The sequence below is a fragment of the Colletotrichum chrysophilum genome (genome assembly GCF_026319265.1).
Source record: "Colletotrichum chrysophilum strain AFK26 chromosome Unknown scaffold_149, whole genome shotgun sequence".
Lineage (NCBI taxonomy): Eukaryota > Fungi > Ascomycota > Sordariomycetes > Glomerellales > Glomerellaceae > Colletotrichum > Colletotrichum chrysophilum.
Window position 1 is genome coordinate 23,625 of NW_026517436.1, and position 17,214 is coordinate 40,838.

The 17,214-nt window shown below is 56.7% G+C and overlaps 8 protein-coding genes across 8 annotated transcripts; 3 read left to right on the forward strand and 5 right to left on the reverse strand.

Moving 5' to 3' along the window:
- Positions 1-615: 615 nt before the first annotated feature.
- COL26b_011718 (uncharacterized protein) lies at positions 616-2,465 on the forward strand (the record flags this gene model as incomplete). The annotated part of the gene is made up of 4 exons (XM_053184379.1): positions 616-719; positions 773-998; positions 1,054-1,173; positions 1,224-2,465. The coding sequence occupies 4 exons, from the start codon at positions 616-618 to the stop codon at positions 2,463-2,465; spliced, it is 1,692 nt and encodes a 563-aa protein (XP_053031653.1).
- A 273-nt stretch (positions 2,466-2,738) lies between these two features.
- On the reverse strand, positions 2,739-5,015 carry COL26b_011719 (uncharacterized protein; the record flags this gene model as incomplete). Its single annotated transcript, XM_053184380.1, has 1 exon — positions 2,739-5,015. The coding sequence occupies one exon, from the start codon at positions 5,013-5,015 to the stop codon at positions 2,739-2,741; it is 2,277 nt and encodes a 758-aa protein (XP_053031654.1).
- A 1,053-nt stretch (positions 5,016-6,068) lies between these two features.
- COL26b_011720 (uncharacterized protein) lies at positions 6,069-6,989 on the forward strand (the record flags this gene model as incomplete). Its single annotated transcript, XM_053184381.1, has 1 exon — positions 6,069-6,989. One exon carries the CDS (start codon positions 6,069-6,071, stop codon positions 6,987-6,989), a length of 921 nt encoding a protein of 306 aa, XP_053031655.1.
- Positions 6,990-7,125: 136 nt separating this feature from the next.
- COL26b_011721 (uncharacterized protein) lies at positions 7,126-7,978 on the reverse strand (the record flags this gene model as incomplete). Its single annotated transcript, XM_053184382.1, has 2 exons — positions 7,126-7,541; positions 7,609-7,978. 2 exons carry the CDS (start codon positions 7,976-7,978, stop codon positions 7,126-7,128), a joined length of 786 nt encoding a protein of 261 aa, XP_053031656.1.
- Positions 7,979-9,792: 1,814 nt separating this feature from the next.
- On the forward strand, positions 9,793-10,914 carry COL26b_011722 (uncharacterized protein; the record flags this gene model as incomplete). Its single annotated transcript, XM_053184383.1, has 2 exons — positions 9,793-9,960; positions 10,027-10,914. 2 exons carry the CDS (start codon positions 9,793-9,795, stop codon positions 10,912-10,914), a joined length of 1,056 nt encoding a protein of 351 aa, XP_053031657.1.
- Positions 10,915-11,197: 283 nt separating this feature from the next.
- On the reverse strand, positions 11,198-11,664 carry COL26b_011723 (uncharacterized protein; the record flags this gene model as incomplete). The annotated part of the gene is made up of 2 exons (XM_053184384.1): positions 11,198-11,500; positions 11,641-11,664. 2 exons carry the CDS (start codon positions 11,662-11,664, stop codon positions 11,198-11,200), a joined length of 327 nt encoding a protein of 108 aa, XP_053031658.1.
- Positions 11,665-12,057: 393 nt separating this feature from the next.
- COL26b_011724 (uncharacterized protein) lies at positions 12,058-13,447 on the reverse strand (the record flags this gene model as incomplete). The annotated part of the gene is made up of 3 exons (XM_053184385.1): positions 12,058-12,316; positions 12,367-12,977; positions 13,028-13,447. 3 exons carry the CDS (start codon positions 13,445-13,447, stop codon positions 12,058-12,060), a joined length of 1,290 nt encoding a protein of 429 aa, XP_053031659.1.
- A 2,316-nt stretch (positions 13,448-15,763) lies between these two features.
- Positions 15,764-16,596, reverse strand: COL26b_011725 (uncharacterized protein; the record flags this gene model as incomplete). The annotated part of the gene is made up of 3 exons (XM_053184386.1): positions 15,764-16,076; positions 16,133-16,334; positions 16,398-16,596. 3 exons carry the CDS (start codon positions 16,594-16,596, stop codon positions 15,764-15,766), a joined length of 714 nt encoding a protein of 237 aa, XP_053031660.1.
- Positions 16,597-17,214: the final 618 nt, after the last annotated feature.

A 17,214-nucleotide genomic window follows, 5' to 3' on the forward strand; every position in this document is an offset into this window, starting at 1 on the left:
GCCCAGAATAAAGCTGCATGCACGGCTTCTGTGCAACGCCAGCTGAACCGACTTCTCGGGTCGCTTCTTCGCCGTGCATCTATTCGTGCCAAACTTGGCAATTGCTTGACTCGCCGAGAGGTCAAGACTGACCCTAAACCTCGCGGGGATGCACAGTTTCTGCAGGAACGGCTGGGTTTAGGATGCGCTGACTGCCAAGGGATCATCCGATCACTGACGACCGCCAACGAAAGCCAGCGACAAAAGCCCAGATTCTCTCATCTTGTAGAAAAGCTGCAGTCTGAGCCACCACGCAGAATGTTCTTCGTTTGCATGCACGTTCGGACTGCTGAGGCCGGGAGCACAACAGCAATAGTCTAGACAGACACGCAACGCCACTCGGGTGATTATTGGTGTTATACGAACTTGCTGAGGATCTGGATGAGGCTCAGCGGGGGAAAGGGGCTCTCGTCAGACGTATATAGATCCGCAATTGCCATCTCTCGTATTACATGTTCTGGTTGTTCGCCAGTGAAGTTTTGTTTTGTGACGAACAAGGTCCTACTTCTCTCGTCTCTTCGATCTTTACCGACCCCGTCCAAAATGCTCTTCCGGGTTTCTCACCTCGTAGCCGCGATGGCCCTTTTCGAAGGGTCGTCAGCGAAGGACTGGCTGAGTCCCGAGTACAGGTTCTTTTACCAGTTCCCGTTGCCCATCCCGCCGGTGAAGCAGCCCAAGATGTAAGTTTCTGATGAGGTGACAAATGATGTGGACCAATTCTGACATTTTGTAGGTCAATCACCAACCCGGTCACCAACAAGCAGATTGACTACTATGAGGTCGACATTGTGCCCTTCAAGCAGCAGGTCTACCCGAACAAGGGACCGGCTTCGCTCGTTGGCTATGATGGACTTTCACCCGGCCCCACGTTCCTTGTCCCCAGAGGTCGCGAGACGGTCGTGAGATTCACCAACAAAGCCACACTGCCAAGCGCCGTCCATTTGCATGGATCCCCTTCGGTAAGTAGACCCGAATCCCAACTGAACTTCAACATTGAGACTAACACTACTGAAGAGGGCACCTTGGGACGGATGGGCTGAGGACAGGATCCAGCCGGGAGAGTACAAGGACTACTATTACCCCAATAGCCAAAGTGCCCGCTTCCTGTGGTACCACGACCACGCCATGGACATCGTAAGGCTCTCTCTGACTGACCTTTGAGCTAAACTAACTCACCGCCACAGACTGCAGTCAACGCCTACTTTGGCCAGGCCGGCGCGTACATCGTCCAAGACCCCGCCGAGGACGCGCTTGGCCTCCCAACGGGCTACGGCGTCAACGACATCCCCCTCGTCCTGTCCTCAAAGCAGTACAATGCCGACGGCTCCCTCTTCTCACCCGCCGGCGAGACCGACAGCCTCTGGGGCGACGTGATCCATGTCAACGGCCAGCCGTGGCCCTTCTTCAAGGTCGAGCCGCGCAAGTACCGTCTGCGCTTCCTCAACGCCGCCGTCTCGCGCTCCTTCATCCTCTACTTCAGACGCCAGACCGGCGGTGCCAACATTTCGTTTCAAGTTATTGCATCTGACGCCGGACTGCTCACTGGCCCGATCACCACAAGCACCCTCACCATGTCCATGGCGGAACGGTGGGAAGTCGTCGTCGACTTTTCCGGATACGCGGGGCAGAACATCTCGCTGCTGAACCAGAAAGACGTCGGCAAGGACACAGACTACGGCTTCACGGACCAAGTGATGCGCTTCATCGTGGGCAAGTCCGCCGCCGCCGCAGACACCTCCCTCGTTCCCGCCAGACTCCGCGACGTGCCCTTCCCGCCGCGACAGGGCGACGGCGTCGACCGGCGCTTCAAGTTCCACAGGTCCAACGGCGAGTGGCAGATCAACGGCGTCGGCTTCAGCGACGTGGCGAATCGCGTGCTGGCCCGCGTCCCGCGCGGCACCGTCGAGATCTGGGAGTTCGAGAACGGCGGCGGCGGTTGGACGCACCCGGTCCACGTGCACCTCGTCGACTTCCGCATCCTCAGCCGCACGAAGGCGAAGCGCCCTGTGCTCGCGTACGAGGCTGCTGGGCTGAAGGACGTGGTGTGGCTGGATGCCGGGGAGGTCGTCCGCGTGGAGGCGCACTATGCGCCGTGGGACGGGGTGTACATGTTCCACTGCCACAATCTTATCCACGAGGACCACGAGATGATGGCCGCGTTTAATGTGACAGCGCTGGGGGACTTGGGGTATACTGAGACGTCGTTCGCGGACCCGATGGAGGCGAGGTGGAGGGCGGTGCCGGTCTCGGCGGCGGCGTTCCAGGCGGACGCAGTTGTGCAGAAGGTGCAGGCGATGGCGGCGCTGCAGCCGTATAATAATGAGGCGGAGGTGCTGCAGAGGCTGGATCAATATTGGGCTGCCCGCGGTGGTGTGAAGATGAGGCGCGGAAAGAGGATGGAGCAGGTTGATGAGATTGAGGGGTGATGTTGCCAGGTAGGGGATGTAAGATTTTGTAAGATTGCGGCGATGGCATTTTCATTTACCTATACATATTACAACGAGTGTATTCTAGATTTCTTCAACTATTTGAAACATAGTTATGAAGCATTCTTCTACCAATGCCTTGGGACGAAGCAGGGTTTCCTTTCAGGACTGGTTGGTAAAGTAGGTCCATTGGGTGAAGTCTCTTAAGTCTGATCCAACAAAATGCCGTTACGACAACCTCGATCTGAAGTCTATTGCCTCATTTATCACCATCTATGCGCAAAAGTCCTCAACAACGTTTGTCATCACGGCAGTAACCTCGCGGAGACTCTCTACACTAACCCACTCTTCCTTTCCATGAAGCCCAAAGCCCTTTGGCCCATGTACAACCGACGGGATACCGACTTGATGCAACAGCGCGGCATCGCACCAGAACGGCATGCCATTCGGCTCAGGGACACTGCCGGTGACTCTCGACACGTGGGAGACAAAGTCCGTGAGAAATTCATCGTCCGCAGCCAGCGCGAAACAGGGGCGCTCAAATGTCACACGTGGCGGGGCGTACTTGAACTCTGGCGTGCTCGATGCTATCCCCTCGAGAATTCCTTCCACATCGCGCAGGATGGAATCCCTCGACTGCGACGGAACGGTGCGAAACTCAACAGTCAGTGTGCACTTGTCCGGATAGCTCGAGGGCTCCTCGCCGCCTTGTATGAGCCCGCCGTGCAACGACGCCTTCCCCAGACGGTCATCCGTCGGCAGCCCCTTTGCATACCCCAAGAGGGCAGTCTGCACCGCTCCAGCAAGCAAGATTGCGTCAACGCCCTTATCCGGCATGGACCCATGGGCAGCGACGCCGAGGACGTCGATCTCGACCCAGAGGAAGCCCTTGTGCGCAAAGATGACCTCCTGCTGCGTCGGTTCAGGGATGATGGCCGCATCGGCTCTCCACCCCGCCGCGAGGACCTCCTCGGTGCCAAAGGAAAAGTTCTCCTCGTCGGCCACAGCAGCCAAAATGACGTCTCCGCGGAGAGAAGAGCTCCCCCCTGAGTTGAACTGCGCCATCGCGGACATGGCGGCGGCAACACCGGCCTTCATGTCCAAACACCCGCGGCCGTAAATCCTGTTGCCGTCCTCCGCCTTCAACTCGCCGCTGAGAGGATCGAGGTCTGACGAGTAACTGCCCAGGCTGACGGTGTCAATGTGCCCGTTGAGCATGATTGACTTGCCCCCGCCCTTGCCGCGCAGGACGCCGACGACGGAAGGGCGGCCGGGTTTTGTGCCTTCCAGCCAGTGCGCCTCGATGTCACGGTGCTGCAGCCAGGCCGAGATGTAGCTTGCAATCTCCGCCTCGCCTGCGCCAGACGCCTTAGAAAGGTCAGGGTTAGACGAGTCGATGGTCGTCAGAATCTGTGTCAGCCTGACAGGGTCATCTACAGAAACATCACGAGGCGTCGTGTACTTCCTCCGGCCTTCAGTGTTGAGCAGAACAACAACAGAATCCTCCGACAGACACGCCGGCCGCGGGCTCACCTCCGCAAGACGCCGGAGCGCAGCAACAGTCGCGCCGCCGCAGGGCCCGCTCTGCACGCCCTCGGTCTCGAGATACTCGACTCCCCGCTGCGCTTCAAAGTCCGACACTGTAGCACTCGCGTCGACACCAGCCTGCAAATCCGCCCACGCCGTTAGGGAGACGGTGCCGCAGTTGAGGCCGTCCATGATGGTGCTCGACGTGTGCACCGAGACGGGCTCGCCGGCACGCAGGCTCTTCCACAGGCACGGCGCGGTGTCGGGCTCGACAGTCAGCACGGCGTGTTCGCGGCCGGCGGATTTGCAGTGGGAGACGACGGCGTGGGCGAGGGAGCCGACGCCGACGGGGGAGACCATCAGTGTCGGGGCGAGGCCCTGCTCGGCGACCTGCTGCTCGGCTTCGACGATGAGGGTGGAATAGCCCTCGACGATCCAGGCGGGGATCTGCTCGTAGCCTTCAAAGGCGTTGTCCTGGATGAGCAGGCCGCCCGGGACGGACTTGGAGGTGCGCCAGGCTTCGAGAACGGCGTCATCGTAGTGGGAGTTGCTGATGACGACGTGGGCGCCCTCGGAGGCGATGAGAGTCGCCGCGTCGCCGTTGACGCTGCGGGGGACGTAGATGTGCGCTGAGATGCCGAGGATGCGGGCCATGAAGGCGACGGCCCTGCCGTGGTTTCCCTCGGTCGCGGCGTAGAGAGAAACAGAATTCTTCTGGGCCGCCTGGGCGACATCGTCGAGGGGCGTGTCGGCGGGCAGGGCGAGATGTGCTGTTATGGCGCGGTAAGTGCCCCATGATGCGCCGAGGATCTTGAAGGCGGGGAGGCCCAGCCTGTTGCTCTCGTCTTTGAGGAAGACAGCTTTGACGCCGAGGTCGCGGGCGAGGGCATCGAGGGAGATGAGGGGTGTGCGGGCGAAGGAGGGGAGCTGCCGGTGGAAGGCCTGGACGGCGGATGTGTCCAGGTCGCGGCCGAGGGGCCCGGCGCGGGGGTTGATGTAGACGTTTCTTCGACCGGAGGCCATGACGATGCTCAGATGCGGGTTTGAAGGTGATTCAAAGACGATGCGTGCGAAGACGCTGGTGGCATGTGTTATTTATGTGCATCTTGTGTTGAAAGGTCAAAATGACCAGCGTGGGATTTGAGGAGCGCAAGAAAGCAACACCGATCTAAAAGGCGTTTTCGACAGTTTCCCAGGGCGGAGGACGGCAGACGGTTCCGCCCTTTCGTGACACCGGGCAGAGACCGGCGCCGATCTTCAGTGCTTGAGACGGGGGCCAACCCATGTCCAGGTCCATGTCATATGCCTACAATCGATAGATGGATGGACTTTTCATACCTATTTTCCTCTTCGTCTCTTCCTGGGCAGTGAGTAGGTGTGTCTTTAGTACCTAAGTAGTAGTCTTTTCCGGCAGTGGGAGTTTTTTCAATGAGTGAGATCTTTCTTAGTGAGTGAGATCTGCTCAATGAGTAGGGGCTTTTCAGCTAATTCAGTGAAGGTCAGTAATTACCTACCTAAGTAAAGGCTTGTGACTCTCACTGAGATGTTGCAAAGGAGGCGCATTCAGCGACCACATAGGTCATGGCTTTTGTGTATTTGGCAGCCATAGCGCACATGTTGCCCGCCGTTACAGCGCCCGGACATGAAGGGGAATAGGCCAGGCTACCTATCAAGATAAAGGTACAGACAGGCATCTGACTTCATTTGGCAGTCATTGTGCATATCCTGGCTGCCCACTGGACCTGTCTATCCCCTATGGTCCCTAATGAAACGCATTACAGGGCATCTCTATCACAAGATACAGAGGACGCAGAGGAAGAGCAATGAAAACATATGCTGTAAAATGAGGCACCCTAGACGACGGACCCCCCTAAAGAACATAACGATGAGAGACGGCCCAGTGAGTCACTCACTGTGAGTCAATCGACATGACATGCAAAGGCGCAAAGGGCGTGGCCGACGTGCATTTAAACCAGTGGAGGCCTTTCATCGCCATGGATCACTAGCATCATCTCATACACAATCTGTCATCTGAGCCTTAATTACCTAACGCACTCGTTAAGTAAACACCAAATCATGGAGCTCCCCTACACGACCGTCGACGTCTTCACCGACACGCCCTTCGAGGGCAACCCGCTGGCCATCGTCACGATCCCGGCCTCAGTGACCCTGACGCAGACGCAGAAGCAGGCCATCGCTCGGGAGTTCAACTACTCCGAGACCACCTTCGTCCACGAGACCGACGACGCCTCCTCCACCACGCGCCGCTTCGACATCTTCACCCCCGAGGACGAGCTGCCCTTCGCCGGCCACCCCACCGTCGGCACTGCCGTCTTCCTGCAGCCCCGCGGCGTCACCGAGCTCCGCGCCAAAGCCGGCCCCATCGCGCTCGAGAAGACCGGCCCCGACTCCGTCCGCGCCGCCATCCCCCATAACGTCCGCCTGCACCAGAACCGCCTGCAGAGCCTCGGCCCCGGCCCCTTCAGCGATGCCACGGGTGACATCGCCGCCGCCGAGGAAAACGCCCCCATCTTCAGTATCGTGAATGGCATGACCTTTGCCCTCACCGAGCTGCCCTCCCTCGAGGCCTTGGGGTCTGCCAAACACGGCCCCATCGACTTCCGCCAGAACGAGCTGCTGGACGAGGGCTGGCGCGACACCTTCATCTCGCCCTACTACTTTGTCCGCCTCGGCACTGAAACTGTCGACGGCCGAGAGGTGCACAAGATCCGCACCCGCCTCATCACGCCTACCCTCGAGGACCCCGCCACGGGAAGCGCCGCCTGCGCCCTGTCCAGCTACCTCAGCATCCATGTTTTGAAAGGGGAGTCGCTCAGCTTCGAAATCACCCAGGGCGTAGAGATGGGTCGCCGGAGTAACATCTATGTTGATTCCACCGTCACCACCGCCGCCGACGGCACCCGCAAACTGGAGACTCTGCATCTAGGCGGCAAGGCGACGAAGGTCATGAGCGGCGTCATCACGCTCAGGCAATAAACGCTGACGAGTGTTCATCTTCATCTACAGCGATGTAACAGAAGCAGTATACAAAGAAGTGAAAGAATATATACCACACGCACTCTCCAGGAGTCATCTCACACCCTCCACCTGTCCTCATACACTCTCCAACCCACTAAAGGTTAATTCTCAAGCCGAGCGTGTTGTTGAACGTGACAGTCCCCCAGTACGGCTCCATACCCGCGTTGCCGACGTTGACATACGTGCTCTCCGAGAAGACGCCCTGCTTCGCCAGCGCCACGAGCCAGTCCTTGATGTCTCCCTCGAACGCGCCACTCTCCAGATCGCCGAACTGGCTGTCCTCCGGCACCAGCAGCGACGACACCGTGATGCCCGTGTCCGTGTTCTTGCCCTGGTACAGCTTCCACCCGTCCTTGCCGTACAGCCCGTCAATCGTCGCCGTCGGGCCCTCCGCCCACCCGATCGGCACCTGCCCGCCCTCGTACCGTAGCCAGAGCATCAGCTCCTGCGCCGCCGACGACGTGCTGTCGCCCTTGGTGTCGGAAGTCATGAAGTCGTACACCACGTTGCCTATGTGCGTCAGTCAGTCATCATCCCTCTTGTTTGTCTTTCCATTGCTGGTGGCAGCACCACCCACCCTTGTATGCAGACGTGTTGGACACAGTCCAGTCGTAAGTGCTCGGGATGCTCGCGATGTCGCTCAGCCGCGTCTCCAGGTTCTGCGTGAGCCCGATGAACGAGTACCCCTTGACGACGTCCTTGTTCACCGTCGGGTCTATTTTCCATATGCTGCTCCACTCGATGCGCTGCGCGTCGCCCGAGCCCGACGTGCCCGCGTACCCCGTGCAGCACGAGCCGCTGATGGACTTGTAGTTGTAGTTCATCGAGTACACGATCCACGGCGTGCCCATGAGCACCTCGTAGTCGTTCGGCGCGCCGCAGAACTGCGTCTCCGCGACGGCGGCCGTGGCCAGCACGGCGGGGGCAAGGTACCGGGTGATTTGCATTGTCGTGGGAGAGGTCTGAGCTGTAAAGACTGTGGGTGGTGCAAAGGAGTGTTGTTCACCCAACACCTCCCATCACTATTACACGCAGCTCATCTTCTTTTAAACACATCCTGGCCGGCTAATCCGAGCCATTCGGATACGCTTCTCATGTCTCGTGGAGACTGTTAGGGGGCGAGCAATATGCAGACCATGTTGTCGTCGTAAACACCGGACCATATTCCCTCGTCAATCTGAAACCCGCCCGCCGATCAGCGCAGTCCAGGAGGACGGCAGCGGCAGCGGGAGAGCTGCTGCTCACTGGAACGCTGGGAATTAAACCCCCGGAGCAATCATCTCTCATGTCGAAAGTGAATGACCCTGGCAATCTGACCACCCGCTCCCGTAAGGCAATCTCTCCTGCCGGGACCACGGGTTCCTAGCGCTCGGCAGCTTGATTGACTTTTGATTGTGGAGCGCGTGGCAGCGGGGTCTAGACTCGGGAGTGATGAAGGTGCAGGGGAGATATTCAAGCAAGCGAATTTCTGTATAGACCTAGGGTCTGCGATTTCGGGGGAGTGCCATGGTCATGTCGTCCTTCGCCTTGGTATCTTTTAATTTGCAACTCCACTGGATTGCGGTCGTGATGCTGTGGCTTTTTCCGAGCAACTCGGGTGCAACGCGGAAACCGTATTTAACGCTCAGCTCTGTGTACGCGGATCACACATATCCAATGCATCATGCAGAGCGTCCGGAAATGATGGTATATACACTCGTGGTGTGGTCAACTCTGTCGGACGGACATCGTGAGGATGCAAATGCTCTGTCTGTAATGGAGCGATGGAAGACTGCCATTGAGCCAAGCCATGCTAGATTTAGACAGTCTCGCCCCTCGGTCGTCTGCAGCTTCCCAAACACTTAAGGGCATCGGCAGATCGACTGGTGAAGTCCAGACTTCATCATCTTCTGCCATCAAGATTGCCCAATCCGTCGTAGATGGGCACTCTAAGTTGGCATTCAATCATCGTTTTCATCCAGGTTCCTATTGCATCCCTGAGTTGATGCAAACTTGCTGCGAACCATACCAAGGCGGTATGAAGATGTCATTAATCAACCAGCATATCGACCTTATCGTAGTTACTGCCGTAGCCCTCCCACTGACCCATCTGAGGCTATTCACAGTTTGTCAGCAGCCGCATGCCAACCCCCCTTCGCCCCATCGGCAATGCTTGATAATCCGGCAACTCGCCAACCCACAAACATGGACCTGCAGCACCGGCCCCACGACCATTCCAGAGACGATCGGCCGGCCGTCGAAGAATTTTTACGCATCCTCCACCCAAAACCAGCCCATCTTCTCCGCAGAAATGAGCCGATCGTCACCGCCCTGGCGGCACCTCCTGCCACAAAGCAGGCCTTAACAGGTCCATCCCACTTGAGCCTGTGCTGGCTGTCAGTTTGAATTAATCAGACGAGGCGATATCGCCAACTGCCGCCCCCCTTCAACCACGATCCCCGAGCTTCAATTCCGAACAGGCCGGGCAAAAGGCGGGAGTGATGGGCGGAACGAGGCCGCGACAGGGGGCCGACCGCTGTCGAGTCAGTCAAAACGGTTCGAGCAGTGTCGCATCGCGGGGTCCATAATGACAGCATGAGTTGAACATTGCGTCATGTCGACTCTGCCGGAAGCTCGGAGCTGCGAACCCCACGATTCGCAAAATGGCCTTCAAAAGTCGGCGTCGCCTCATATAATGAGTGGTTCATGAGCAAGTTGAGCCTCCGAAGCATCGTCTCTGAATCAGATCCAGCGGCGTAACACAATCATCAACACTTTCACCATGGCCCCGACAACAACAAACTCCTGGTCCATCACGGGCACCAGCAAGGAAAATTGGGACTCCCTCGAGTTCAAGAAGGACGTTCCCCTCCCGCAACTGGGCGACTACGACGTCCTCGTCCAGATCGAGGCAGTCTCGCTCAACTTCCGCGATCTCGCAATCCCCAAGGTCAGTCACGTCCCGTCATAAGCCGCTGCTTCGAAACACCAACACTAACATCACAATCGCACGCAGGGCCTCTACCCCTTCCCCGTCAGCTTCCCCCGCGTCCCCGCCTCCGACGGCGCCGGCCGCGTCCTCGCCGTCGGCCCCAAGGTCACCCAGCTCGCCGAGGGCGACAACATCTGCACCCTCTTCAACCAGCACCACCAGTCCAACCCCATCACCCCGCTCGCCGTCCGCAGCGGCCTCGGCGGCGCCCTCGACGGCACCCTCCGCCAGTACGCCGTCTTTCCTGAACACGGCCTCGTCAAGGCGCCCGCGACCCTCAACGCCATCGAGGCCAGCACCCTTCCCTGCGCGCCGCTAACCGCCTGGAACGCCCTCTACGGCATCCAGTCCAAGGCCCTCAAGCCCGGTGACGTCGTCCTCACCCAGGGCACCGGCGGCGTCAGCCTGTCCGCGATCCAGTTCGCCGTGGCCGCTGGCGCGACCGTCATCGCGACAACGTCGTCCGCCGCCAAGGGCGAGCAGCTCAAGAAGCTCGGCGCGCACCACGTCATCAACTACAAGGAGACGCCGAACTGGGGCGAGGTCGCCAAGGGCCTGACGCCCGGCGGCGCGGGCGCGGACCACATCATCGAGGTCGGCGGGCCGGGCACCGTCGCGCAGTCGCTCAAGGCCGTCAAGCTCGAGGGCGTCATCTCCATCATCGGGTTCCTCTCGCACGGCGACGCGCCCAAGGACCAGCCGACGCTGCTCGACGCGCTGGCTAACATCTGCACCATCCGCGGCCTGTTTGTCGGCTCGAAGCAGCAGTTTGACGAGATGAACCAGGCGATTGACGCGAACAAGATCAAGCCCGTCGTCGACCAGAAGATCTTTGGGTTCGAGGAGGTGAAGGAGGCGTACCAGTACCAGTGGGACCAGAAGCACTTTGGCAAGGTTGTTGTCAAGATCTAGGTAGCGTGTGTAGCTTTGTGAGTGGCAGCCAGACGGCGATGCCAGCTTAATTAATGCAGTTATGACCTCCATGCAGCTCATTTGATGAGCGCTGCCAAACTTGTGCAGTTTGCAAGCACTTCCTGGGACAAATGTGTGTGTGATGGTTCCGTGTTGTAATCATTGAACCTGCGCTATTGTCGCGCTTAGTATACATCTTTCCCATTGCCATGACTCCGTTCCAAATATTCATCAACCTGTACAGCCCCCGCTAGATTCCTCCCTGGTATATGCAGCGTTCACTCTATGACTTCTGGTCCGACACGTCTTCGATACGGCCGGCTTCTCTTGGGCCGCTCCGCAGAGCGCGGCCGTCTACGATCGGGCGTCCATGGGAATCGTATTGCAAGGTCTCGGTATACATCGGGCCTCCGCCCTTCTGGGACGCGGTCTTGATCGTTATGCCGTCGGGCGATCGCTGTGTCTGCTTTGCGTACCGCTGGCTGTTCTCCTTGCCGTTGACGGAGATGGAGGAGGAGAAGGAAACGAATGAGGAGCTCCAGATGGGCATGTTGGGTATGTTTCGGAGTTCGATTTGGTTCTCGAGCTGAAAATGCTTGATTTTTCTCTGATGGTCTGGTATTAGCGAGTGGCAGGAAAGAAGAAGAGTTGCATGTGAGACGGACGAGTTGGAGAAATACCCAGCCTTCGTCTTGCTTGCATCATGGGCCCACAAAAGCTGCATACGTCATGGCCGGGCCCAGGCGCCATCTCATTGGGAGACACAGAGAAATCATTTGCCTGCAGCATGATAATCTGTGCTGCCTTTGTCGCATGTCTGAAGCCGACTAGTTCAGATGAAGTTGTTTATTCCTACTTTATTTCCTCAACTCTACATGCCCAGGATGAGTCCCACACCAGACTGGACTCTGACCATTGAGTTACATCTCTGATCACATACCTTACGAACCGTTGACCTTTCATCGTCAGGGGCAGTACTAATCCTTTCGAGGGCCATATGAGTCCGTTTTGCTTATTACATGTATATGCTCATTCAACCTAGCAGAGCCAGCAATGGAATCGCATACTCCAGGAAAATGTTCCCTTTCGATCGCAGATGACTACTTGCCAACTTTATCCCTCTTGATCCATGTCCCCCACAAGTCACCTGAGAGTAACGTCGCAGTGATGTCCGACCGGACTTATCAAGAAAAAGTTCTGCATCTCCATCATATCGTCCGTCATGTCGTCCGCAAGTCGCACGCCACGACAGTTCCGGAAGAAGACGGCAGTGGCAAGTCGCAGCTCCATGCGAGCCAGGTGCAGCCCGATGCAAACGCGGGTGCCGGCTCCAAAGGGCGAGAACAGCTGTTTCTGCTGCTTCGAAAGCGACTCCTGGTCGAGGAACCGCCTCTCATCGAACCTGCGACCAAGTTAGAAAAGATGCGTTGTGGCAACATGAAATCAACTCACCTCAGCGGATCGGGGTATACGTTAGGGTGCCGGTGGAGGGTGTACGCTTGCGTCTCAACTACGGTGCCCCCAGGGACGAAGAAGCCTCCAAACGTCGCGCCGCTGGGAGGCACTGATCGAGGAAGATTGCCTGGGGCAGCACCGTAGAGACGGAGGGTCTCATCAATCACCGCGTTGAGAAGCGGCAACTTCTCCAGGGCGGCGTCGTCAAATCCGTCACCTATTCCGGCAAACTCCTCCTCCAATCTCGCCTGTAGATCAGGTCTTCTCAGTACAACCCATACCAAGTATGTCAACGTCACAGAAGTCGTATCGGATCCAGCGACAATCAGATTGCCGGCTTCGGCTTGGACCTTCTCGGGAGTCAGGTCCGACTTCTCCCCGGCCTCGCACTCGGCGAGCATGTTGCCAAACAGGTTGGCGGAGTGGCCGTTCTGGCGCAAGTTTGCAGCGGCTCTGACAGCATGCGCGTCCACAATGTTTTGGGCTTGCACGATGTTCTGCACCGACTGGATTGGGAGAAGACGTGCCAAGAAATACAGCAGCGGCAGTTCCTTGCGGAGCGTGGTGAAGATGAAGACGGATTCCAGGGCTTTGATGTAACTGTTTTTCTGCTCTGTGTAAGTGACGCGAAGGGGATCCCACGAAAAAGCAGCCTTACCTCTCCTAGTTCCAGCATCTCGAACGACTCTCCAAAGGACAGATGGGCAATGACGTCGGTCGTCATCAATGTCCACCATTTCAGGACGTCGGCTTTTCCGTTCAGGGCGTCGGCTTTGATCCGCTCAACAGCCCGCTCGACCTTCTGCCGGACGATGCGCTCCCAGTTTTGGCGCAGCGAGGCACTGGTGAATGCACGAGCAAACAGCTTTCGGCGCGCAGCATGTTTCTTCGGATCGACCATGGCGAAGATTCCCGGCTCGACGCCAGCGGTGACTGTCGAATACCATGGCCCCTTCAAAAAGCCCGAGCCAATCTTGTGAATCGAGTTGAAGCCTTCCGGATCGGCGACGGCAACCTCGGTGGGCGAAATCCGAACGATGGGCCCGTATCGGTGGTGGAGAGAATGCACATAGTGCATGCGCCGGCCGGTGAGAGTTTGGAACTTCAAACCATAGTGTGAGAATCTCGTGTACCATGGGCCAGGAACATGGCTCAAGGAACATGTCAAGCCGGTGAACAGGATCTGTCAAGGATCATTAGTCTTAACCCTCGCGGTGAGTTCATCCAAAGGGAATCTTGTTACTGACTCGAGCAACGAAAACGGCAAAAATGGCCGCCAGGCCGTAGCCAACGGCCGCGAAATTCAAAAGAAGCATGTCGACGAGCTTGAAGAGGCAACTACTGAAGTCAGAACAGACTTTCAACATGGCGTTCAGCGGCCAATGCCTCGCCTTTGAATATCGCTGACGGCCAAGGGAGGGGCCGGAAAACCCGCCCGGAACCGGTGGGGGATCGCCCACGCCGACACCGACTACCGACCATGAATTGAGGCTTGTCGCTGTCTTCCCCGCGTTTCACAGCGGTCAGTCTAACGGACGGTTGAGATTCTAGTCGGACGCGGGGTATCTGCTGAGCCCGATGTGGGATAGTTCCACTTGCAGACCCAGCACCAGGACGGCCCGCGCGTTATTGTCCGAACACCGAAGGCCGCAAAGGCATGTTTCTATTCCCACGAAATATAGATGATGCCCGTAGACGTTCTCTCTCGTGTTCATTCCTTCATTCAACGGTCAAACCATAGGCCGACAGTGGGATCGGAGTTGGCAATGTCCGCTGAGAACGTCTGCGTCCACGACTCATTCACGCTCACTGGACAGACTCAGACGAAGTAATTCATTCGTATTGAGTTTACTATCCGCGCGGTAGTTTCTGGCTAACCAGGCGGTAATCCCACTTATCTCGACCAATCCGACTTCCAGCTTCAGTCGCGTAGCCCATCACGTACAGCGTAACGTTCTACACAATCAATACCGCGAAGTCGTCGATCGCGCGCGCGAAGTTATCGACTACCCGCGCGCAGCTACTGAATCGACTTACGAAGTCCTTTTCGGCTAACCATATCACTGGTTGAGCGGTGGGATACCGCCCGGTTAGCCAGACCACGGGTAGGGGGATTCCTCGTATTTTTATGCTGCTTCATCTCGCGACAGTTGTCGACCCACCGTAGAGGACAGAGCTCTTGCTACGTCAAAGCAAACACCGGCAACTGCTTAACGGGAGTAAGGCAGTAATGAGAAAAGTTTGCGCCGAAGAATGTTGATGCTCGGCGCAAAGAGTTGCACATTGAGTGCTGTGGAAGGCCAAACTGACTATGTTGAGACGCACGCTCATCAGGCGTTCCATTTGTTCTTCTCAGTGTCCATTTCAGGCTAGCGCGCGCCCTTAGGATGACCACGATAGATGACAGGGCGCAACGCTTCGACGTATTTGATGTGATCGGCCTGTTACTGACATTGAACGATTAAATATCATCACATAGAGCTTGGATTGATGGCCAAACTTTTCTTCGACTCAAGCACCACAAGATAGAGATATTGGAGGAAAAGCAACAACCATGCGACACGCCTCAGAAACGCCGACTGCCGTCCTCTTGGTAGACATCCAAGAAGGATTCAGGCACCCGACGCACTGGGGTTCATCCCGCAGCACGCCATCATTCGAAACCAATGTTGCAAGCATTCTCCGCGCAGCCCGCGAACGGAACTCCGCAATCGCGTCGTCGCATTCATCACAGACTCCCATATCCATCATTCACGTTCATCACCACTCCCGTTCTACGACGTCCGCACTGCAACCGTCTCACTTCCTTGAAGGCTCATCGACGCCGTCCGTCTCTCCCCTGCAGTTCGCGGCACCTTTGGACAATGAGACAGTTCTCGTCAAGAATTTCAACAGCAGTTTTGTGGGAACTCAGCTGGAGTCCATTCTTAGATCAAATGGCATCCGACAGCTCGTGGTTCTCGGGCTGACAACAGATCATTGCGTGAGCACCACTGTCCGCATGGCGGCGAACCTGCAGGTTCTGGGAGACGATGGAGGACCGGATGGCAATGGAGAAGGGGTTCACGGCGTTATCTTGGTGCGGGATGCGGTTGCTACTTACGAAAAGGGGGGTTTCGATGCAGAGACGGTGCATGCCGTGAGCTTGGCAAGCCTCGATGGAGAATTCGCTGAGGTTGTCTCTGCGAAGGACGTCATGACGAAAGTAATCCGCGACATTTCTAACAGTTGAATTTGAGCAAACAAGTAATATTCATTCCACGATTTGACTGTGTTGGGATTGAGCCTTGAACCGCTTGCACTCTGCTTGCCTAAGATATTTGCAATCTATCGCTTTTTTACAGAGCTTGCCACACATGGAGGAGTTCAAATACTTCTCTGTAAGTACGCCATATCAATTCCGCTGCGTATCTTGGTAATACTCGAACGATGCGGCCTTGTGGACTCTTCCGTTAATAACGACGATGTTGAGCCGACTGTGGTCCTGCAAAACACCGATGTCCTCGAGCGGATCACCATCTACAAGAATGCAGTCTGCGAGGTATCCGGGCTGAATTCTGCCCAATTCATGACTCCTCATGAAGAGTGCAGCTACGCCGGCGGTCGCAGCAATGATACTTTCATGCGGCGTAAATCCGAACAAGTTGACGAAGTGCTCCAGATCTCGAGCATACGTGCCATGTGGTGTCCACGCAAAGCCATAGTCCCTACACGTGCATGAGTATAGGAATCGTGTTAAATAGACAAACGAGGCTGTACTTACCCTCCAGGCAATATGACGATGCCGCGTCGATGCATCTCTCGAAGCCCAGCAATCGCAGTGTCAAGCTCTCTCACATATCCCGCCTTTTCAGCAGCTTCCTGCGTATATCCAAACGCTTCGGCTTCATATGCAGTTGCCACGAGCCAGTTGATCGCCGGTGCAACAATGCTCGTATGCCTATTCTTCTCCAGCATTATCATACCTACATGTACCCAGTTTTGTTAGGGTTGTGGCAGACAGCCAAGCAAAAGTTCTGAAGTCTTACCTTCGTCGTCAACATAGGATGCATGGAATATGACGTCCACCCCATGACTGACGCACATCTTCACTGAGTCGCGAGCTCGGGCATGTGCGCATACTCTCTTGCCATGGCGATGAGCTTCCTCGACGCACGCAGCCGTTTCTTCAGCGGTGAAGTAGCAATCTTCTGCCGCGCGGTTGCCTGTTATCTCTTCGCCTGACATGCTGATTTTGACGTTATCAACCCCAATGCACTGGATATTTGAGCGAACAACCTGTTGCATCTCTGCGTTTTATCAGCCTAATTCTTTTGGCGTGAAAATTGACGACGACATACCCTCGGGGCCCTCGGCAAATCTGGTAATGGAGGCTACCAGATCGCCTTCTGGTTTCGCGATTTCTCTCGCATTGGCTAGGTATCGGGGACCTGGAATGTCTCCTGAGTTTATGGCATCTCGGATAACAACATCAAGTCGGTCCTTTGCTGCGGCAGCTCCAAAACACCTATAACTCGGGATGAGACCCATCGTAATTAAGCGGCAGGGGAATACTTACATCGTATATCCCGAGTCAAGAAAGCATTTGGCACTTTTGATTGTCAAAAGTACATGCTCCTCTACTGGCAAGTCTCCCAGGCGGGCCAAGTCGCCTCCGTTCCAGGTCAAATGTGCGTGAGCGTCACCCAACCCTGACATCAGCGTCCTTCCTTGCCCGTGGAACACCGTCACGCAAGGGTCTGATTTGAGCTCTTCCTTTCCGGGAACGGTTCCGACATGTGTTATTCTCTCGTCTTGCAATACCATTAGCAAGCAAGAATGTATCTTTCCCAGGCAAATCTGCTC